Source organism: Geotrypetes seraphini, chromosome 7 (genome assembly GCF_902459505.1).
Source record: "Geotrypetes seraphini chromosome 7, aGeoSer1.1, whole genome shotgun sequence".
In the NCBI taxonomy this organism is placed as follows: Eukaryota; Metazoa; Chordata; class Amphibia; order Gymnophiona; family Dermophiidae; genus Geotrypetes; species Geotrypetes seraphini.
The window spans coordinates 119,016,142-119,034,923 of NC_047090.1; the positions used below are offsets into that span (position 1 = coordinate 119,016,142).

At 45.4% G+C, this 18,782-nt stretch overlaps 1 protein-coding gene across 1 annotated transcript in view; it reads left to right on the forward strand.

The window, feature by feature from the left end:
- INO80 (INO80 complex ATPase subunit) overlaps positions 1–18,782 on the forward strand; it is a 348,126-nt gene that overhangs the window by 19,510 nt on the left and 309,834 nt on the right. The window contains 2 exon segments of the mRNA XM_033951235.1: positions 11–211; positions 15,181–15,347. Coding sequence (XP_033807126.1) covers positions 69–211; positions 15,181–15,347 — 310 coding nt within the window. The 5' untranslated portion in view covers positions 11–68.

Sequence of the window (18,782 nt, forward strand, 5' to 3'; positions counted from 1 at the left end):
CTCTTTTCAGATCTCTGCAATATTGTGTTTCAAGGAGCTTCTACACTGCATGAAGAGGAGGAGGTTCTATGGCCTCACAGCCGGGTGTTGCAGAGGATGGCTACTGTACAGAATTTGCAAAGCCCCTCTACTTGCAATATTTGGAGAGAGCCCTGCGACTTGATCAATTCCTTCAACAAACTTCTGCCATATTTAACAGAAACATCTCCAGGTAACAAAAATCTTCTTATTTAGTTCTGATTTTTAACATAAAAGAAAATAATTTCTTTGAGGACAAGCAGGTATAATATTCTCACTCATGGGTGACATCATCCACTGAACCCAGCAAAGACACTGCCAATCTTTAGATGGTGCCTTCCTGCTCGTTGATGGCTTAGGACCTTCAGTTCTTAGTTTTCTATGAAGTCAATAAGCTTTGTCTTTGGTTTCTCCTCAGCACATCAAAATTAGATATTTTTTTTGTGCCTTCCTGGTTTTATTGTACTTTTTTTCATAATTCTCATTTTTTTAAGTCATTACCTCTGATTTGGTTAAACATTTTTTTTAGCCTTCGGCTACTGAGACTTTTTTTTTTTTGCCCCAGGAAGCATCAACAATTTTCAGTATAGTTTTCACTCGCGTTCCCTGGGCTATAGAACCTTTTGACTTTGCATCAGTTGGGGTTTTTTCCCCTGCATGACAAAGAGGGGTGCCAAGCGGCTTCAAAAAATGTACTCAATGTAATAGGAGCCTTTTAGGCTTTGACCCCCCCCCCCCAATAATTGATGTGCTTGGAGTCTAGGTCCTGCCCATTGGGACATTTACTGTAACCTTTCTCTCCGTATGCAAAAGAGGACACTTAAAGCCTGACAATTTCAGTATGAAATACTTTTTGGTTTGGCATTGACATCGAGCACGGTGGGTGATTTGGGACCTGATGCATAGGCTGCATCGACACCGGTATCAATAACAACACTGTGTGCACTGATGCCACCTAAAGAGCATCAAGCATTGGGTTTTCTTCAAAACCAAGACTTTCGTTGTCTTCCATGCCTCACCATTAGGGGAGTTATCACGTAAGAAGCATAAACATTCTGGATATGGCATAGTGTCATCTCCTTGACGCATAGTAAGTGTCAATGCACTTGTACATAGCTATCTGTCATTGCAGATCATGTTTTTTTCTCCCAGGCATGCCTCGATATTGACATCTCCTGTGCCCAGATAATATGCACCGCAGACTTTTTCCACACCGATGTTTCCTTTTGTCTTTATGATATGCTTAGTAGTAGTTGCAGCAACACTTTGTTCATGGGGGGTTTCACGTATTTCTCTACCGTGTTTTTCGCTCCATAAGATGCACCTGACCATAAGATGCACCCTAGATTTAGAGGAGGAAAACAAGAAAAAAAATCCCTTCTGAACCAAATTCTCCCTGCCAGGCTTTGCACCCAACCCCACACTCCTGCTAGGCTCTGCACCCTGTCCCCCCTCCCGTGGTCTAGTGGTAGGACAGGACAGGCAGGCAGACAGGGCCCCCCACCCCGAGCCAAGCAGGCAGGCAGGGCGCTCCACTCCCGGCAAGCAGATAGGCAGGGCCCTCCTGAACTCCCCCTGTACCTTATTTTAGGTGGTCCGGTGGTCCTGCTCTGCGTCAGATCGGCCCAAAAGGCAGACTCGAGCTTTTCACATGCTGCCTTGTCCTGCACCGCTCCGCGAATGGCTGCAGTCAGTTCTCGCATTAACAGGTCTTCTACATGGATGCAGGTTCACATGTCTGTGCGCAAAAAAAAAAAAAAAATGGTCAAGCGATTGGGGAGGGCAGGCAGACCTCCGGGAGTGGTGATCCTATGGCTGCTGAGTTGGTGAAACATTGTTTCCACTGTGGGAAGTGGCGAGCAGCATCGGGTGCCTGCATCAGCTGTGCTGCAGGCTTGAACTTGCCAGAGTTAGAACTTGGAGTGGCTGGACAAGGGAGTTCCCGCATGGGTGCAGTTTTCCATGGAGGGAGGTCCTGGGCATAGTTAATTCGCCTGTGAAGCTGCAGATTCTGGGAACCAGAAGGCTGGGGGGTGCAGTATGGAATGCTGCTGCACCAGGCCTATCTTCTAAAACAGATTGGTCCAGTGCTTCAGAGGTCTGCTTCTTTCCAGGCTCTTCCGGGGGAGTCTGCAATGAAAAAGCGTAGGATTCAGGATCCTCTTCAGGGGCTTTGGGGTTTCTTTTGTCCTCCGCTATGTTGGAGGTGGTCGAGTTCTGCCTTGGACCAGCTCCTAGAGGTCTTGGAGGATGGCAAGCATCAGGTGGGGAACCCAATGACCCATTGGTGGTTTGGGTCTTTCATAGAACGGAGCTCCTAGCCTTTCTAGTCAAGGCACTGAGCGCACTTAATATTGAAGATCTGGAGACTTTGTTTCTTACTACTTCGAACCCAAAGATGGACACTAGGCGGCACTTAGAGCCTTCCTGGTCCATGAGGCCATTTAGGAGCTTATTTAGCACAGTGGTTGTCTTCTGACACTACTCTAAAGATGGTGCTCACTTTGTCTCACCTTTATCCTCGTCCTGGGGAGGAACTGGAGAAGCTGAAGTGGCATAAGGTGGACTCCAAGAAGACCACCCTCAGGATCATAAGTTGAAGGTGACTCTGAAACTTGCCTTTGAAGTGACAACTCTTTCCTTGCAGGCAGCCATCTATAGCTCCTATGTAGCAAGAGCGTGTGTTTCCTGGGTGCAACAGACGGCTGAGAGCTCTTCAGCCCCAGTCGAGGAGTTACCGCATATAGAGATCAGGTTAGCGTACTTGGCAGATTCCTTGTACAGCATGGTCTAGGCCTTGGAGAACCAGATGGCAGTAGAATTGGGTAGCAGATATGGCGTCCAAGCTAGAGTGTGACACGGGGACAAATTTGTCCCCATCCCCGCAGGAACTCAATTTTCTCGTCCTGTCCCCCCGAGTTTTGTCGCTGTCCCTTTGCCTCAAAATCATAATAGGTTCATCCCTAATCCATCTATCTTATCATTTCGAACTCTCAGGCACAACTCGTACACGTAGTGTCTACTTGTTCGCTTTTCCATGCTTGAAGGGCTGTATTTACAAGAGATTCCTTGATAGAGCATGATCATTCCTAGCAGGCAAATGGAATAAATGTTTAACCAACTTTATTTCAAATTCACTTTCCTATCAAACTTTTAGGAAGTCAAATAAAACTTACCTCTTTGATAAATTTCTCTGACTCCATTTCTGCCTTAATGTATTTTTAAAACACTTCCAGATAAATTTGATTAATCTTAACATGCTAATATATATATATTATAATAAAATATATCATAATGAATGAATGAAAGTCCTATGAGAAATTAATGTGATAAAGGGAGAGAAAAGGGTTCATAATTAAATAATAATTGATAAAATCATTACAATATATATGTTATATAAATTCATAAGAAAAATAATATAAAATATGGTTTATATAAAATACATTATAGAGATATCAAGTGTATTGTTAAGATAAATGTATGGAAAATTTATAACACTTGTTGATATGTGAAAAAATCAATAAACTTTAAACATCAAAAAAAAAAAAAAAAAAAATTTTTTTTGTAATATCGCTGCCGGTGTACAGTCTCTTCCTCTATAAATGTCTCTGAACTGTTTGTGGTATTGTGGTATATAAAAATAAAGTTGTTGTTATTCCCCATTCCTGTAAGCTCTGTCTTAACTACACAAGCCTTGAACACTTATGATATTAAAGTGTTTGAGACTTGTGCAGACGAGGACAGAGCTTGCAGGAATGGGGCAGGGACAGGAAAAGAACTTGTGGAGATGAGATGGGAAAATGAGTCCTCACAGGGATGGGGAAAAATTTGTCCCCAGTCTAAGCAATGCCTTACAAAGTTTTCTGTTTTGGGGAAAGCTCCTTTTTGGTGAAGACCTGGAAAAGTTGGTCAAAGATCTGGGGGTCTCTACCCAGCGTTTGCCAGTGGATCAACTGAGAGGCTCGACTCAGCAGGTCCAAACTTATGCTCGGTTTTGGGACGCGAAGCACTATGGCTGGGACAGCCCCAAGGACCCTAGAGACACTGGTTTTTGGCAGCGATAATCCTTTCGACCATCCAAGTGTCCTACTTTCCTACCTCCATGAGAGAGGGTGGAAGGGTTCATGTTACTAGTTTGAGGGGACAAGGTAGGTTTTTAGTCTATTCATGATGATTAGTTTGTGCGTATTCGTCACAGGTGAAGGAGGAGGTTGTTCCATATTCTGGGTTCTTGTTTGCTTTCTACATCCCATCTCTTTGGATTCATCTACTGCTGATGACAGGGAAGGTAAAATTAAGTCTTAACTGATAAATTTTCTTTTCCTTAGTCACAGCAGACAAATCCCAGGGCTCACCGTTTCTGTGCAGCTCTGTGTTTGTCTATTCTTATTTCTCCAGTTTGTTCTCCATTTAGGGTTTTACACAGGTTGGTTCCAGTGGTGTTCATGTTATTTAATTTGCAGAGAGGAGGGAATTTGTTTGGCATCAGTGATTCAGAGTATGTATGTTCTGCTTCAGTTGGGCTTTCGCCCTTTCCACTCTAGAAACATAGAAGCATGACGGCAGATAAAGGTCAAATGGCCCATTTAGTCTGCCCTTTCGAAGTAACCATTATCGCTTTCTCTCTCTGAGAGATCCCACGTGCCTATCCCAGGCCTTCTTGAATTCAGACACAGTCTCTGTTTCCACCACCTCTTCCGGGAAACTGTTCCACGCGTCTACCACCCTTTCAAAGATGATGGTGGTTGTGGCGGCCTTCCTTCGCAAAGAAGGGATTCGGGTACATCCCTACTTGGATGATTGGTTGATTGAGCATTGTCCAAACAAGAGAGTTTGGAGATCACCCAGAGGGTGATTTCTCTTCTTCAATCGATGGGATGGGTCATCAACTTTCCAAATAGCTTTCTGGTCCCATCTCAGTCGTTGAAACATCTAGGGGTGCACTTCGCCATGGTAGCAGGGAGTGTTTCTTCCCAGAGACAGGGGTGCCAAGTTGGAGGCTCAAATTCCTCTTCTCCAGTCCCTGAGGCGAGGGTCTGGGATTATGTCCAGGTTCTCGGTTCGATGGTGGCGACTTTGGAGGTGGTACCATGGGCTCGATTTCATATGAGGCTGCTTCAAAGGTCCCTTCTGTCTCGGTGGTGTCAGGACTACACTTGTCGCCTGCAGTGGTTTCCTTGGGCATCGCTCAGCATGAGGTGGTAGCTGAGTGAGGCCAGTCTGTTCAAGGGTATGCCACTAGCCTCACTGGATTGGATCATAGTAACCATGGTTGCCAGTCTGTTAGGCTGGGGGGGGTTCAGTGCCTTTAGTCGTCAGTGCAGGGGGTCTGGTCTCCGGAGGAGGCTCAGTGGTCGATCAGCCTTTTATAGTTGAGGGCGATCCGACTGGCGCTTCAGGCCATGATACTGGGTTGACCGACAAAGGTCTTTTCGGACAGTGTCACAGTGATGGCGTATATCAACAGACGGGGGCACACAAAGCCCCCAGTTGGCGAGCGAGACGATGCTTCTGCTTTGTTGGGCAGAATCTCATCTTACACTTCTGTCAGCGGTTCACATTGCGAGAAAGAAAAACGTTCAGGCAGACTTCCTTAGCAGAAACCTGCTCGATCACGGAGAATGTGAACTGTCCTCTCAGGCGTTCGACCTAATTGTTCAGAGGTGGGGGTTTCCCGGAGATAAACCTCATGGTCTCGTCTCAAAATGCAAAGCTTTTTCGGGTCTTCAGCAAGCGCAGGGAGCGGGAGTCAGAAGAGATGGACGCGTTGGCTCTTTCTTGGCCTCCGTGTTGTCATCTTTATGTGTTTCCTCCTTGGCCAATGATAGGTCGAGTATTACATTGCATAGCTCGCTTTCAGGGTACGGTGATCCTGGTGGCTCCAGATTGACCACGCCATCCAGGGTATGCATATCTGATGGGTTTTTTGGTGGGCTAGCCGTTGGCGGTTTCCGGTGACTCCGGATTTGCCCACTCAGGGTCCGATCGGCATGGAAAATCCGTCCCACTTTTGTCTTATGTCCTGGCTCTTAAAAAGTCGTGGCTGAGGAGTAAGGGTTTTTTAGAATAAGCTATTTCTACTCTTCTCCAGGCGAAAAAGAGATCTACATCTGCAGCTTATGTGAGAGTTTGGAGTGTTTTCGATATTTGGTGTTCTTTTCAGGGTTTTTCACCCTTCCAGGCTTCTCTTTATCGCATTCTTTCTTTTTTACAGAATGGAGTGGCCAAGGGCTTGGCATATAAATCCCTTGAAGTGCAAGTGGTGGCCATTGCTTGTTGCAGGGGCCAGGACTCTCACTCTTCCCTTGCTTCTCAGCCTGATATTGTTCGATTTCTGAAAGGAGTTCAACATATTCGTACACCAGTTAAAAAGCTCTGTCCTGACTGGAGTCTTAAGTTGGTACTTGGGGGGGCCTTTTTCTAATGCGACTCTTAAGGATGTAACGGTGAAAGCGGTGTTTCTGGTGGTCATGGCATCAGCCTGGCGAGTTTCTGAGTTGCAGGTGTTATCCTGCAGGGATCCTTTTTTGTGAATTACAGATTCTGGGGTGTCATTTCAGACTGTTCCATCATTTCTTCTTAAGGTGGTATTTTCCTTTCATGTTAACCAGTTTCTCTTCCTTCCTGTCTTCCAGGAAGAGGACGGGGGGAGGGGGCATTTCTCTTCCCTGTGTTTGCTCGATGTGCGTAGGATGCTTCTGCACTATCTGCAGGTTACTAACGATTTTAGACGTTTGAATCACCTCTTTATCTTATTCACAAGAAGCAACAAGGGTATGGCGGCGTCCAAAGCTTCCATCGCCCGCTGGGTCAGGGAGGCGGTTACTTCCGCTTACTTGATGTCAGGGAGGCGATTACTGCAAGATCTTTATGCCTATTCAACCAGAGCGATGGCTACTTAATGGGCTGAGTCCAGGGTTTTTTCCTTGGAGGACATTTGTCATGTGGCTACTTGGTCTTCCAAGAATATCTTTGCTAAGCATTATCTGTTGCGTATGGAGGCTGCCTTTGGTGCTTTGGTCATTGCAGAGGTGGCATTTTCTTCCCGCCCAGATTGAATATTGCTTTGCTATATCCCACATCTGGATTCATCTGCTGCTGTTGCTAAGGAAGGAAAAATTATGTTCTTAACTGTTAATTTTCTTTCCTTTAGACATAGCAGATGATTCCAGAGCCCCACCCTTTCTGGATATTTGCTGTTGGTTTCCATTTCAGGAATTTCAATGGTTAGGTTATAGTTGGTAGTTGTATTCTTTTGATATATTAAAGGGAAATGACCTGCGAAGGAAGCAGTGGGACCGTTGGATGACCAAAGAACAAAGGGAGCGCTAAAGGAGGACAAAGCAATCGCAGACAGACTGAACACGTTTTTTTCGTCTGTATTTACTGAAGAGGATATACACAGCATACCGGAACCCATCAGGCTATATGCTGGAAGTGAAAATGGGCAACTGACAGGGTTAACGGTCAGTTTAGAAGAGGTATGCAGGCAGATTGATAGGCTCGAGCGATAAATCCCTGGGACCGGATGGCATCCTTCTGAGGGTCATCAAGGAACTGAAGGGGACCATAGCTGAACTGCTTCAACTAATAGCCAATCTGTCGATCAAAATGGGAAATATTCTAGAGGACTGGAAGGTGGCAAATGTTACGCCGATCTTCAAAAAAGATTCAAGGGGAGACACTGGAAACTACAGACCGGTAAGTCTGACCTCAGTACCGGAAAAGATGGTAGAAGCGCTGATAAAGGGCCGCATCATTGATCACCTTGACGGACATGTCTGATGAGGACCAGCCAGCACGGTTTCAGCAAAGGCAGATCTTGTCTGACAAACTTGCTGCACTTCTTTGAGGGAGTGAACAGGCAGATAGACAAGGGCGACCCGGTCAACATTGTATATCTGGATTTCCAGAAGGTGTTCGACAAGGTTCCGCATGAACGACTACTTCAGAAAATTGCGAGCCATGGAATCGAGGGTGAAATACTCATGTGGATTAGAAACTGGCTGGAGCATAGGAAACAAAGAGTGGGAGTAAATGAACAATACTCGGACTGGAAGAGTGTGGTGCCGCAGGGGTCGGTGCTTGGTGCCGTAGGGGTCGGTGCTTGGACCCGTGCTCTTTAACATCTTTATAAACTATTTGGACATTGGAATGACGAGCGAGGTGATTAAATTTGCAGACAATACAAAGTTATTCAGAGTAGTGAAGTCACAGGGGGACTGCAAAGATCTGCAACGTGACATAATCAAGCTCGAGAAATGGACATCAACATGGCAAATGAGGTTTAACATGGATAAGTGTAAGGTGATGCATGTCGGTAACAAAAATCTCATGCACGAATACAGGATGTCCGGGGTGGTACTTGGAAAGACCTCCCAGGAAAGGGACTTGGGAGTTTTGATCGATGAAGCCGTCCATGCAATGTGTGGCGGCGGCGAAAAGAGCGAACAGAATGCTAGGAATGATAAAGAAGGGAATTACGAATAGATCGGAGAAGATTATCCTGCCACTGTACCGGACCATGGTGCGCCCTCACCTCCAGCATTGGTTGCAGTACATGAAAAAGGACACGGTACTACTCGAAAGGGTCCAGAGAAGAGCGACTAGGTTAAGGGGTTGGAGGAACTGCCGTACAGCGAAAGATTAGAGAAACTGGGCCTCTTCTCCCTTGAACAGAGGAGATTGAGAGGGGATATGATCGAAACATTCAAGGTACTGAAGGGAATAGACTTGGTAGATAAGGACGGGTTGTTCACCCTCTCCAAGGTAGGGAGAGCGAGAGGACACTCTCTAAAGTTGAAAGGGGATAGATTCCGTACAAACGTAAGGAAGTTCTTCTTCACCCAGAGAGTAGTAGAAAACTGGAACAATCTTCTGGAGTCTGACATAGGGGGAAACACCCTCCAGGGAGTCAAGACAAAGTTAGACAAGTTCCTGCTGAACAAGGACACATGCTGATAGGGTTAGTATCGGCTATGGCACTGGTCTTAGACCAGAGGGCTGCCGTGTGAGCGGACTGCTGGGCATGATGGACCACTGGTCTGACCCATCAGCTGCAATTCTTATGTTATTATGTTGTTCAATTTGCATTTTGTTATGGGAAAGAAGGTTTTTTTTTTTTTTTTTTTTTTTTTTTAATGCTGTGCCTGGTTCCAGATGCTTGGGCAAGGAGCGATACTGAAGGTACAGGAAGCATTCCATCCAAGAGGTGCACCTGTTGATCAGTTCTAGCTGCACCTGCTGGTAGATGTGTGCTATCTCACAAGTCTCTGGATTCATCTGCTGCGTACTTGGAGGGCCTCAGAAAATGAAATTACAATTTTGCATGAGGTAAAAAACTCTTTATAGTTTATAAATCTTTCCTTTTGGCTAAGTCTTAATAATAATATCGTAATTTATAGCTAAAGTGACATATGATCAAGAAACTGTTTTATTTTACTTTTGTGATTATGATAAACATACCGAGGGCCTCAAAATAGTACCTTGCAGGCAGCATGTGGGCCCCAGGCTGCAAGTTTGAGACCACTGATCTAAAGGAAAGAAAATTAACAGGTAAGAACATAATTTTTCCATAGTGCAAATTTCATTAGTATAAGTGTGTACCAGATTATATGGTGGCATTTGTAGTAGTTTGTGTATAGGAAAATTTAATGTTCTCGGCAGATAAGCAGGGTGATGCAGATTTTCTCCATGGTGACGCTACTGATAGAAACATAGAAAGTTGACGGCAGATAAGGGCTACAGCCCATCAAGTCTGCCCACACTATTTACCCACCCTCTTAAGTCTACTGACCCCCTAAGTATAATTGTAATTATACTGTCACTCTACTGACCCGCTTATTCAAGTCCATACCCTAGTGACCCTATCCCTTGGCATGACCCTCGTAGGGATCCCACATAGGTATCCCATTTGTTCTTGAAGTCTGGGATGCTGTGTGCCTCGACCACCTGCACTGGAAGCTTGTTCCAATGCTCAATCACTCTCTCCGTGAAGAAGTACTTCCTGGCGTTTCCACGAAACTTCCCTCCCCTGAGTTTGAGCGGATGTCCTCTTGTGGTCGAGGGTCCCTTGAGAAGAAAGATATCATCTTCTACCTCGACCCGTCCTGTGATGTACTTAAATGTCTCAATCATGTCTCCCCTCTCCCTACGCTCTTCGAGAGTGTAGAGCTGCAATTTGCTCAGTCTTTCTTCGTACGGGAGACCCTTTAGCCCCGAGACCATCCTGGTGGCCATCCGCTGAACCGATTCCATTCTGAGCACATCCTTATGGTAATGTGGCCTCCAGAATTGCACACAATATTCCAGATGAGGTCTCACCATGGCTCTGTACAATGGCATCATGACTTCAGGCTTCCTGTTGACGAAGCTTCTCTTGATACAACCTATCATCTGCCGTGCTTTAGATGAAGCCTTCTCTACTTGAGTGGCTGCTTTCATGTCAGCACTGATGATTACTCCTAAGTCTCGTTCTGCCGTAGTCCTGGTTAAAGTTTCTCCATTCAGGGTGTAAGTTCTGCAAGGATTTCCGTTACCGAGATGCATGACCTTACATTTCTTGGCGTTGAAGCCCAGCTGCCAGATCGAGGACCAACTTTCTAAAGTACGCAGGTCTTGCTCCATAGCATCCTGTAGATTATAGCCGTTTACTATATTGCATAGTTTGGCGTCATCAGCGAATAAGGTTACCTTGCCTTGAAGCCCTTGAGTCAGATCCCCAATGAATATGTTGAAGAGTAGTGGGCCCAGGACTGAACCCTGTGGCACTCCGCTAGTCACCTCTGACATTTTAGAGAGGGTACCGTTAACCACCACCCTCTGAAGTCTGCCACTAAGCCAATCTTTAACCCATGCAGTTAGAGTCTCTCCTAATCCCATCGATTTCATCTTGTTCAGCAGCCTGCGGTGGGGACGCTGTCAAATGCTTTGCTGAAGTCCAGGTACACAACGTCCAAGGACTCTCCTGAGTCCAGTCTTCTTGTTACCCAGTCAAAGAAGCTGATAAGATTGGACTGGCATGACCTACCCTTGGTGAATCCATGTTGACTGGGATCCCGGAGATTTCCCTCGTTCAGGATCGTATCTAATTTATACTTAATTAGTGTTTCCATGAATTTACACACTATTGAGGTGAGGCTTACCGGTCTATAGTTCGCAGCCTCAGCCTTACAACCCTTTTTATGCAGAGGAACGACGTTGGCTGTTTTCCAGTCCAACGGAACTTTCCCCGTACTTAGTGAGAGATTGAAGAGCACTGCCAACGGTTCCACCAGAACATCTCTCAATTCTCTGAGCACTCTTGGGTGTAAATTGTCTAGTCCCATGGCCTTGTTTACCTTGAGCCTTGCCAGTTCGTTGTAGACGTCCCCAGGTGTGAACTCAAAATTCTGAAACGGGTCATCCACGTCTTGTTTTACCTTCAACTGTGGTCCGTGTCCCGGTGCTTCGCAGGTGAAGACTGAGCAGAAATATTCATTTAGTAATTCTGCTTTTTCTGAATCCGCCACCACGTAGTTTCCGTCCGGTTGTCTAAGGCGTACTATACCGTCTGTGTTCCCTTTCCTATCACTGATATACCTAAAGAAGGATTTGTCCCCTTTTTTTAATGTTTTTTGCCAGAGTTTCTTCCACTCGAAGTTTGGCCTTCCTAACTGCTGTTTTGACCGCTGCAGATCTGGTCTTATATTCTATTTTAGTTTCTCTTCTCTGCGTACGTTTGTAGGAAAGAAATGCTTTTTTCTTCTCCTTAATGAGGTACGAGATCTCTTCAGTGAACCATTGGGGTTTGTTGTTTCTTTGCCGTTTATCTACTGATTTTATGTAGCGATTAGTTGCTTCGTGTATGGATGATTTCAGGTACGACCACATAGTTTCCACATTGCTGGTCTCTGCTTGGTCCTGCAGCGTCTGATGAACGAAATCTCCCATGCGTGTGAAGTCGGTGCCCCGGAATTTGAGTACCTTTGTTTTTGTAATTGATTTAGGGGATCCTTTCCCAAGGTTGAACCATACCATGTTATGGTCGCTGGAGGCTAGCGTATCTCCTACCGAGACCTCTGAGATGCTTTCCCCGTTGGTGAGTACCAGGTCTAGGATCGCCTGGGCCCTAGTGGGCTCCGTTACCATCTGTCTGAGATGTACTCCTTTTATGGAGGTCAAAAGCCTCCTGCTGCTGCTGGTTGTTGCTGAATATGTGTTCCAGTCTGCATCAGGCATGTTGAAGTCCCCTAGCAGTACAGTGTCGCCCCGTAGAGTTATATTCTCTATGTCTTCAATTAATTCTGCGTCCATGTCTTCCGGTTGTCTTGGTGGTCTGTATACCACACCAAGATACAGGCATTTTTTGCCACCTCTTGCCAGGTTTACCCAGAGGGACTCCCCGGTATACTTGACATCAGTGATCCTGGTGGTTTTGATGTCCTCTTTAATGTATAGTGCTACCCCTCCACCTAACCTGCCCTCTCTGTCCTGACGAAGTAGATTGTACCCCGGTATAGCCATATCCCACCCATGTGCGTCCGTGAACCAAGTCTCGGATATTGCCACCACATCCAGGTTGGCATCTCTTATTTCAGTTTCCAGTTCTAGAATTTTATTGCCTAAACTGTGCGCATTAACATACATGGCCCTCCACACTTTGTGTTTGCTGAGTCCCTGTAAGGCTATTCCTGATTGAGTCTGTGTGGCTCCTAGAGAACTGTTTGCAAATTGGGTCCTTACCTCGGAAACAGAGTGTCGACTCGTCCCATCAGGATAGTTCCTTTCCACACCAGTATATGAGTAGGTCCCCTCCCCCAACTTATCTAGTTTAAAGCCCTGCGAAGCAGGCGGGCTAGTCTGTGTCCGAAGATGTTCTTACCTCTGCTGATCAAATGGAGTCCGTCTGGTCCCTGTAGTCCCTGCAGCGCCTCTCTATGATCCAGGAATCCGAAGTTCATATCTCGACACCATCCTTGTAGCCATTCGTTCGTTCTCAGGATGCATTCGTCTCTGGCTCTTCCCTTGCCTCTAACTGGGAGGATTGATGAGAAGACTACCTGCGCACTCGTCTGCTTCAGCCTCTCACCCAAGGCTCCAAAGTCTCTGGTGATGGTCTCCGGGGTGTTCCTGGCAGTGTCATTCGTACCTATATGGATAAGAAGCATAGGAAAATGGTCATGAGGTGTAAGTAGTTTACCCAGGCTAGTGGTGAAGTCCCGTATTTTGGCTCCAGGCAGACAGCAAACCTCCCTTGAGTGTGTATCCGGTCTGCAGATTGGTCCCTCGGTGCCCCTCAGCATGGAGTCCCCAATGACTATAACTCTGCGCTTCTTCCGTTGTGGGGGGGTGAAGTCGGTCAGCAGATGGGGTTGCGTGTTGGGCCTGCTTCTGTTCTTCGAGTTCTTCGTGCTGGGCCTGCTCCTGTACTTTGTCGGCAGCTTCTTCCTGAAGAATCTGGCATCTATTCTTCAGGACGAGTTGAGGGGTTGATGTAGGGTTGGCCTGTTGGGAAGAAAAGGAAGAGGATGAAGAGATTGAAAAAGGGGGGGGGGGGATCTTCTATGTTTACCTGAGGAAGAGGTCACTAACTGCCAGGTGTCATTGCCGCCAGCCATTTCCTGTATCCCAAATGTTGGCTTCAAAGCTGATGATTTGGGCGTCTCGAGAATGGACTTGTCGTGGGTCTGCTCTGTAATTTGGGACAACTCATGAACGACTCCGTCGATGTAGGCTTCATCCTCTCGGATGCTTCTCAGGCGAACCACCTCCTCCCTGAGGCTCCACAGTTCCTGCATGAGGGCTCCATCCAGCTGAGCGGCCTCCTCTGTCTGCGTGGAGACTGTAGCGTAGTGCTGGGGGATGGATTCGGTCTGCACGGAAACCTCTGTCCACCGTCCTGAGTCCTCCTCCCTCCGTACGCCGTCCGTGATCTCCTCCTGGGTCCCCATGGTGGCTGGAATGCTGGATTTGATTGTAGCCTTGGCGCTTCTAGTCCTCCCTGCCATTTCCAAGTTGTGAATTAGGTCTGCCTGTCAGTAAATTAGAAAAAGAAAAGAAAAGAGAGTTAGAAAAAATCCTACTGAGAGCTAGTGCGAGATTATGAAAGATTTGGGTGTCTGAGAGAATAAGAAGTTAAGAGCTGAGGGTATCTGAAAGGGTGGCTGAGTGTGAGTTAGCTCGGCGTGCAGCTAGCTGAAAGAATAGAGAGAGAAGAGAAGAATGAGAACAGAAGAAAAAGTTTTTTGTTTTTTTTTCAGTTAGAAGTTTAGGATTTGCTGCTGGGCTGCCTGGGCTCCTTCCAAGGCTCCTTCGCAAAGGCGCTCTCGCTAAGGCGAGCGCCTTTGCCGCTCGCCGTGTGCCGAATGGCCGCACACCGTTGGCTCCCTTCCTTTTAAGGGGGAGCCCGGGCGCTGGGACGACCTCTGACGCGCTGGGGTGGGCGGAGCTTCCTCTCGCCGCTACCCCTCTACCTCTGCCTCTGCTTGCCGGAATTACTTCCTCCCCTCTGCCTCCCGGACCGCTCTACAAAGGAAAAAAGCTAAACAAAAAAGAACAAGCACGCTGCAGAGTTCTGCCTCGTGCCCCGGCTCCCTTCCTGATGGAACCTAAGTGCCAAAGCTGCTCTTCATCTCTTGAGAAATGTTTTTGGGTTTCTCTGATCCTTTATAGGATTCTTCACTGTCGTAGACCTCTCCCTTCATTCTGTGTACAGATCATCTGTGAGAACTCAGTCAGTGCTATTCAAGGCTGTTATTTAGTGACTTGGAGGAGAAGGGTTTGGTATTGACTTTCAATTCAATGAATGGACAGTAAATGAGGCTATGTAAAATATGATTAGAAAGATCTAATGAGGAGGAAAACTTCAAATAAGATTAAGCATTCATGGTACTCTACAAAAGGGCTGGTTTGGTAAGCTCAAGAACTTCCCTTAGGCATAATTGGATTGGTTTAACATCGGAGTCCATATCTTTCTCTCTACTCTCTCTCTCCCTTATTCTACAACAAACTAAGTAAAATTATTACTAAGACTGATAATGAGGGTTGAAGGGTCAAACAAATAGTCTTGGCAAATCTTGTTTTGGCACATTTATAATAGTAAATTGCTTATGAAGTCATGAATATCATAACCTTGGGCTTTAAAAAAAAAATTATAGTCATTATTTGAAACTGTTTTTGCAGTGATGAAAGTGAGGATGGCTTGGATGACAACCCTCTGCTTCACCGCTCTGGGGGTCCATTGATACAGGTGAAAGAAGAGCCTTTGGATCCATTATTGGGGGAGACCTCTGGAGCAGGGAGCTCTGGAATGTTAACTACACATTCATTAAATGGCGTTTTACAACCAGGTCAGAATTCCAGTAATATATTGAACTAATCAATTAGTTATATTCTCATTGGCACTGCTGTATACTTCCAGGAAGGAGGTCTTAGATTTAGTCTCCACATACTGGAGTTAGGGAGTTTCTACTGTTGCACAAAAGTGGTACTTAGGCCCAGGTTCTCTAAATGGCACTGTGGGCAGCGGCTGCCGATTGCATCTCAATCACCCAACAGCTCCGATTAGAGAATCGTGCCTCCAGCAGGGTTTTCAAGGCCTACAATTCCGGCACCTACCTTTGACATGAATCATATATGTACCAGGTTCCATAAACTGCTAAGGGCTATGACTGTACTTTTGGGATAGTTACAGAGAGATGCTAAAATGAGGAAAGCACCATCTACTTGTGAATGAAGGCTTATGTTGCCTTAGTTTGGTAAAGGTTTTTTCCTGCTCAAGCCAGAAAACCCAGCAAAAGAGCAAGAAAAAGCTATTGTGCCAAAAGAAGCCTTCCACCTAACATACACTTAACATGGTCAGTGTAGCCAGATCAATTTTATATTTACTATCATGTATGTAATAGATAAAAGTTTTCTGTAGCATCTTTATCCAAACAGAATAATCAAAAACTTACAATGGAATGATTTGTGGGACAGTTTTCAAACTATCTGCAGTGTTGTAAAGATCACAAATAATTGCCTGCAGTCTTTTTTTCTACTGTTTTTTCAACATGAAAGAGTGCATATCCTTGCATTGGAAAATTATTTGAGGAAAATTTACTCATTTTGCACCTGCTTTTATCCCAGGATAAGCAGGCAGTATATTCTCACAGATGGAGATATGGTCATCCATGAAGTCTGATACGGACAGTGCAAAAGTGTACTGCCACTTTAAACTTTTTGAAAGTTTTAAGACTACCCATACAGCACAGTTACCGTAACAGGTGTTATCCAGGGACAGCAGGCAGATATTCTCTACATGTGGGTGATGTCATCCACGGAGCCCCGTCGCGGACAACTTTTCAAGCAAACTTGATTGAAGATCTTAAAGTTTGCTAGTGCTGCACTGCGCATGCCTGTGCCTTCCCGCTCAGCTAGGGGGCGCATCTCCTGCGCATAGGGAATACTTGGACTTTCCAACATGACAGCGATCCAAAACATAAGGCTAAGTTGACCCTTCTGCAGTGGCGGCTGCAGAAAAATATAAAGGTTCTGTAGTGGCCATCACTGTGCCACTTTGGGGAGAACTCAAACCTGTTGTTCAATGTGCGCATCTCCTCAACATGGTCCTCAATTCAGATAGCTAGCAAAGAAGCCAAACTGGGGAGGTGGGAGGGTTGCGTGAATACCTGCCTGCTGTCCCTGGATAACACCTGTAACGGGAAGTAACTTTGCTTTATCCCAGGACAAGCAGGCAGCATATTCTCTACATGTGGGTGACCTCCAAGCTAACCAGGATGAGACGGTGGGAGAGTTGGCTATTTAGGAGAACAGATTGCGCAAAAACAACTGGCCGAACTGGCTGTCGTGTCTGGAAAAAACATCCAGACAGTAGTGAGAGGTGAATGTATGAACCGAGGACCAAGTGATGGCCTTGCAGATCTCCTCAATAGGCGTGGACCTGAGGAAAGCAACGGAAGCCGCCATCGCTCGGACTTTGTCCTGTGACCCGACCCTGCAGCGGGAGACCAGCCTGAGCATAGCAGAAGGAAATACAAGCAGCTAACTAGTTGGACAAGGTGCGCTTGGAAACAGGACACCCCAACCGATTAGGATCCCAAAAGATATGAAGAGTTGAGGAGCCGTCCGATGAGACTGGGTGCGTTGTAGGTAAAAAGCCAACGCCCTCTTACAGTCAAGAGTGTGAAGCGCCACCTCTCCAGGATGAGAATGGGGCTTAGGGAAAAACACCGGGAGAACAATGGACTGGTTGAGGTGGAAATTTGAAACCACCTTAGGCAAGAATTTAGGATGAGTACGAAGGACCACCTTGTCATGATGAAAAACAGTAAAAGGCGGGTCTGCAACCAGAGCCTGCAGCTCACTGATTCTACGAGCAGACTTGAGGGCAATCAGGAACACTACCTTCCAAGTGAGGTACTTTAGATGAGCCTTGTCAATGGGTTCAAATGGAGGTTTCATCAACTGAGCCAGAACCACATTAAAATCCCAAACCAAACGTGGCTTGGCGCACACACAAGATGGAGGTGTGATCGCGACGCTCCTCTGACCCGAGCAACGGATCGTAATTGTGAAATTGAATTTTGGCTTTTTTCTTCCCTGATTTATTAAATACTAGTGCAGCAAGATGACTAGTACACGGCATTCAAAAAATGAAACTGATTTTGCGACAGGAGGGACAGCGAAGCGTTTAAAACAGGATCAAATTACGCCGTTGAAAGTTCCTCTTCCGGGAGATGCATCGGAAGAACTAAGCAAAAGTGAAGTTATGGCTGAGCTGCGGTGTATGAAAATGCTAACAACATTACGTAAGTGAAGGAAGAAGTGCTGAATATAAACCGGCAGATGGAAATTGCTAATAAGAGAATGACGACCTTAGAAAATAAGATGGAACAGATGGAACTCTTTGAGAGGAGATGCAAAAATGATAGTCTAACGGTTAAAGAATTAAAGATTCAACTGGAGGATTATGAAAACCGTGGTAGAAGAAAAAACATAAAAATAATTGGATTAGCGGAAAATTTGGAAGGAGGTAATGCAGTCCAATTTTTAGAGAACCTTTTGCCTAAATTATTACAGTTGAAATTTTAAACCCCCTAGAAATCTAACAAGCACACAGGATTCCTTTAAAACAGTCAGTAAACCAAGGGAGACCAAGACCGTTGATTTTTAAACTGTTAAGATTTCAGCAAGCTTTGGATATCTTAAATGCAGCTAAAAGTGACAAAAATTTAAATTATAAAGGATCTACGTTGTGGTTTATGCCTTATTTTGCTAAGAATACGGCAGATATAAGAAAACAATTCCTTATGATGAGACCTCAACTGAAAGAAAAGGGTTATAAATATGGCTTATATTACCCAGCAAAAATGAGGGTAACAAGTGGGGATAGATTCTTATTTTTTGAAGATCCTGAGAAATTAAAGGATTTCCTGTCAAATTCGGAGCCAATGGCTAGTTAAAGGAAAGGAAAGAAGAGGAAAAAAATAAAAATAAATAAAAGAAAGAGGAAAAAGAATCTGTTTGTGGTACCTGGAATTTGTATCATTTAAGAAGGTCTGTGTTTTTAAAAGAGAGAAAAAAAAACCCACCAAGACAAAAGGAAAAGAATGGTTTTAAAGTTTCTGGAAAGGCTTTTCAATCTAATGATTTGAAAAGTGAAGATCAGTTTGAAAACAAATAGTCTTGCTTATGTGGGAATCTTAAAGGAAATAGTTGCTGACAGAGCAGAAGAAAACTTTTTCTTTTAGGATTATATATGGTTTATAAGCTTTTTAATATCT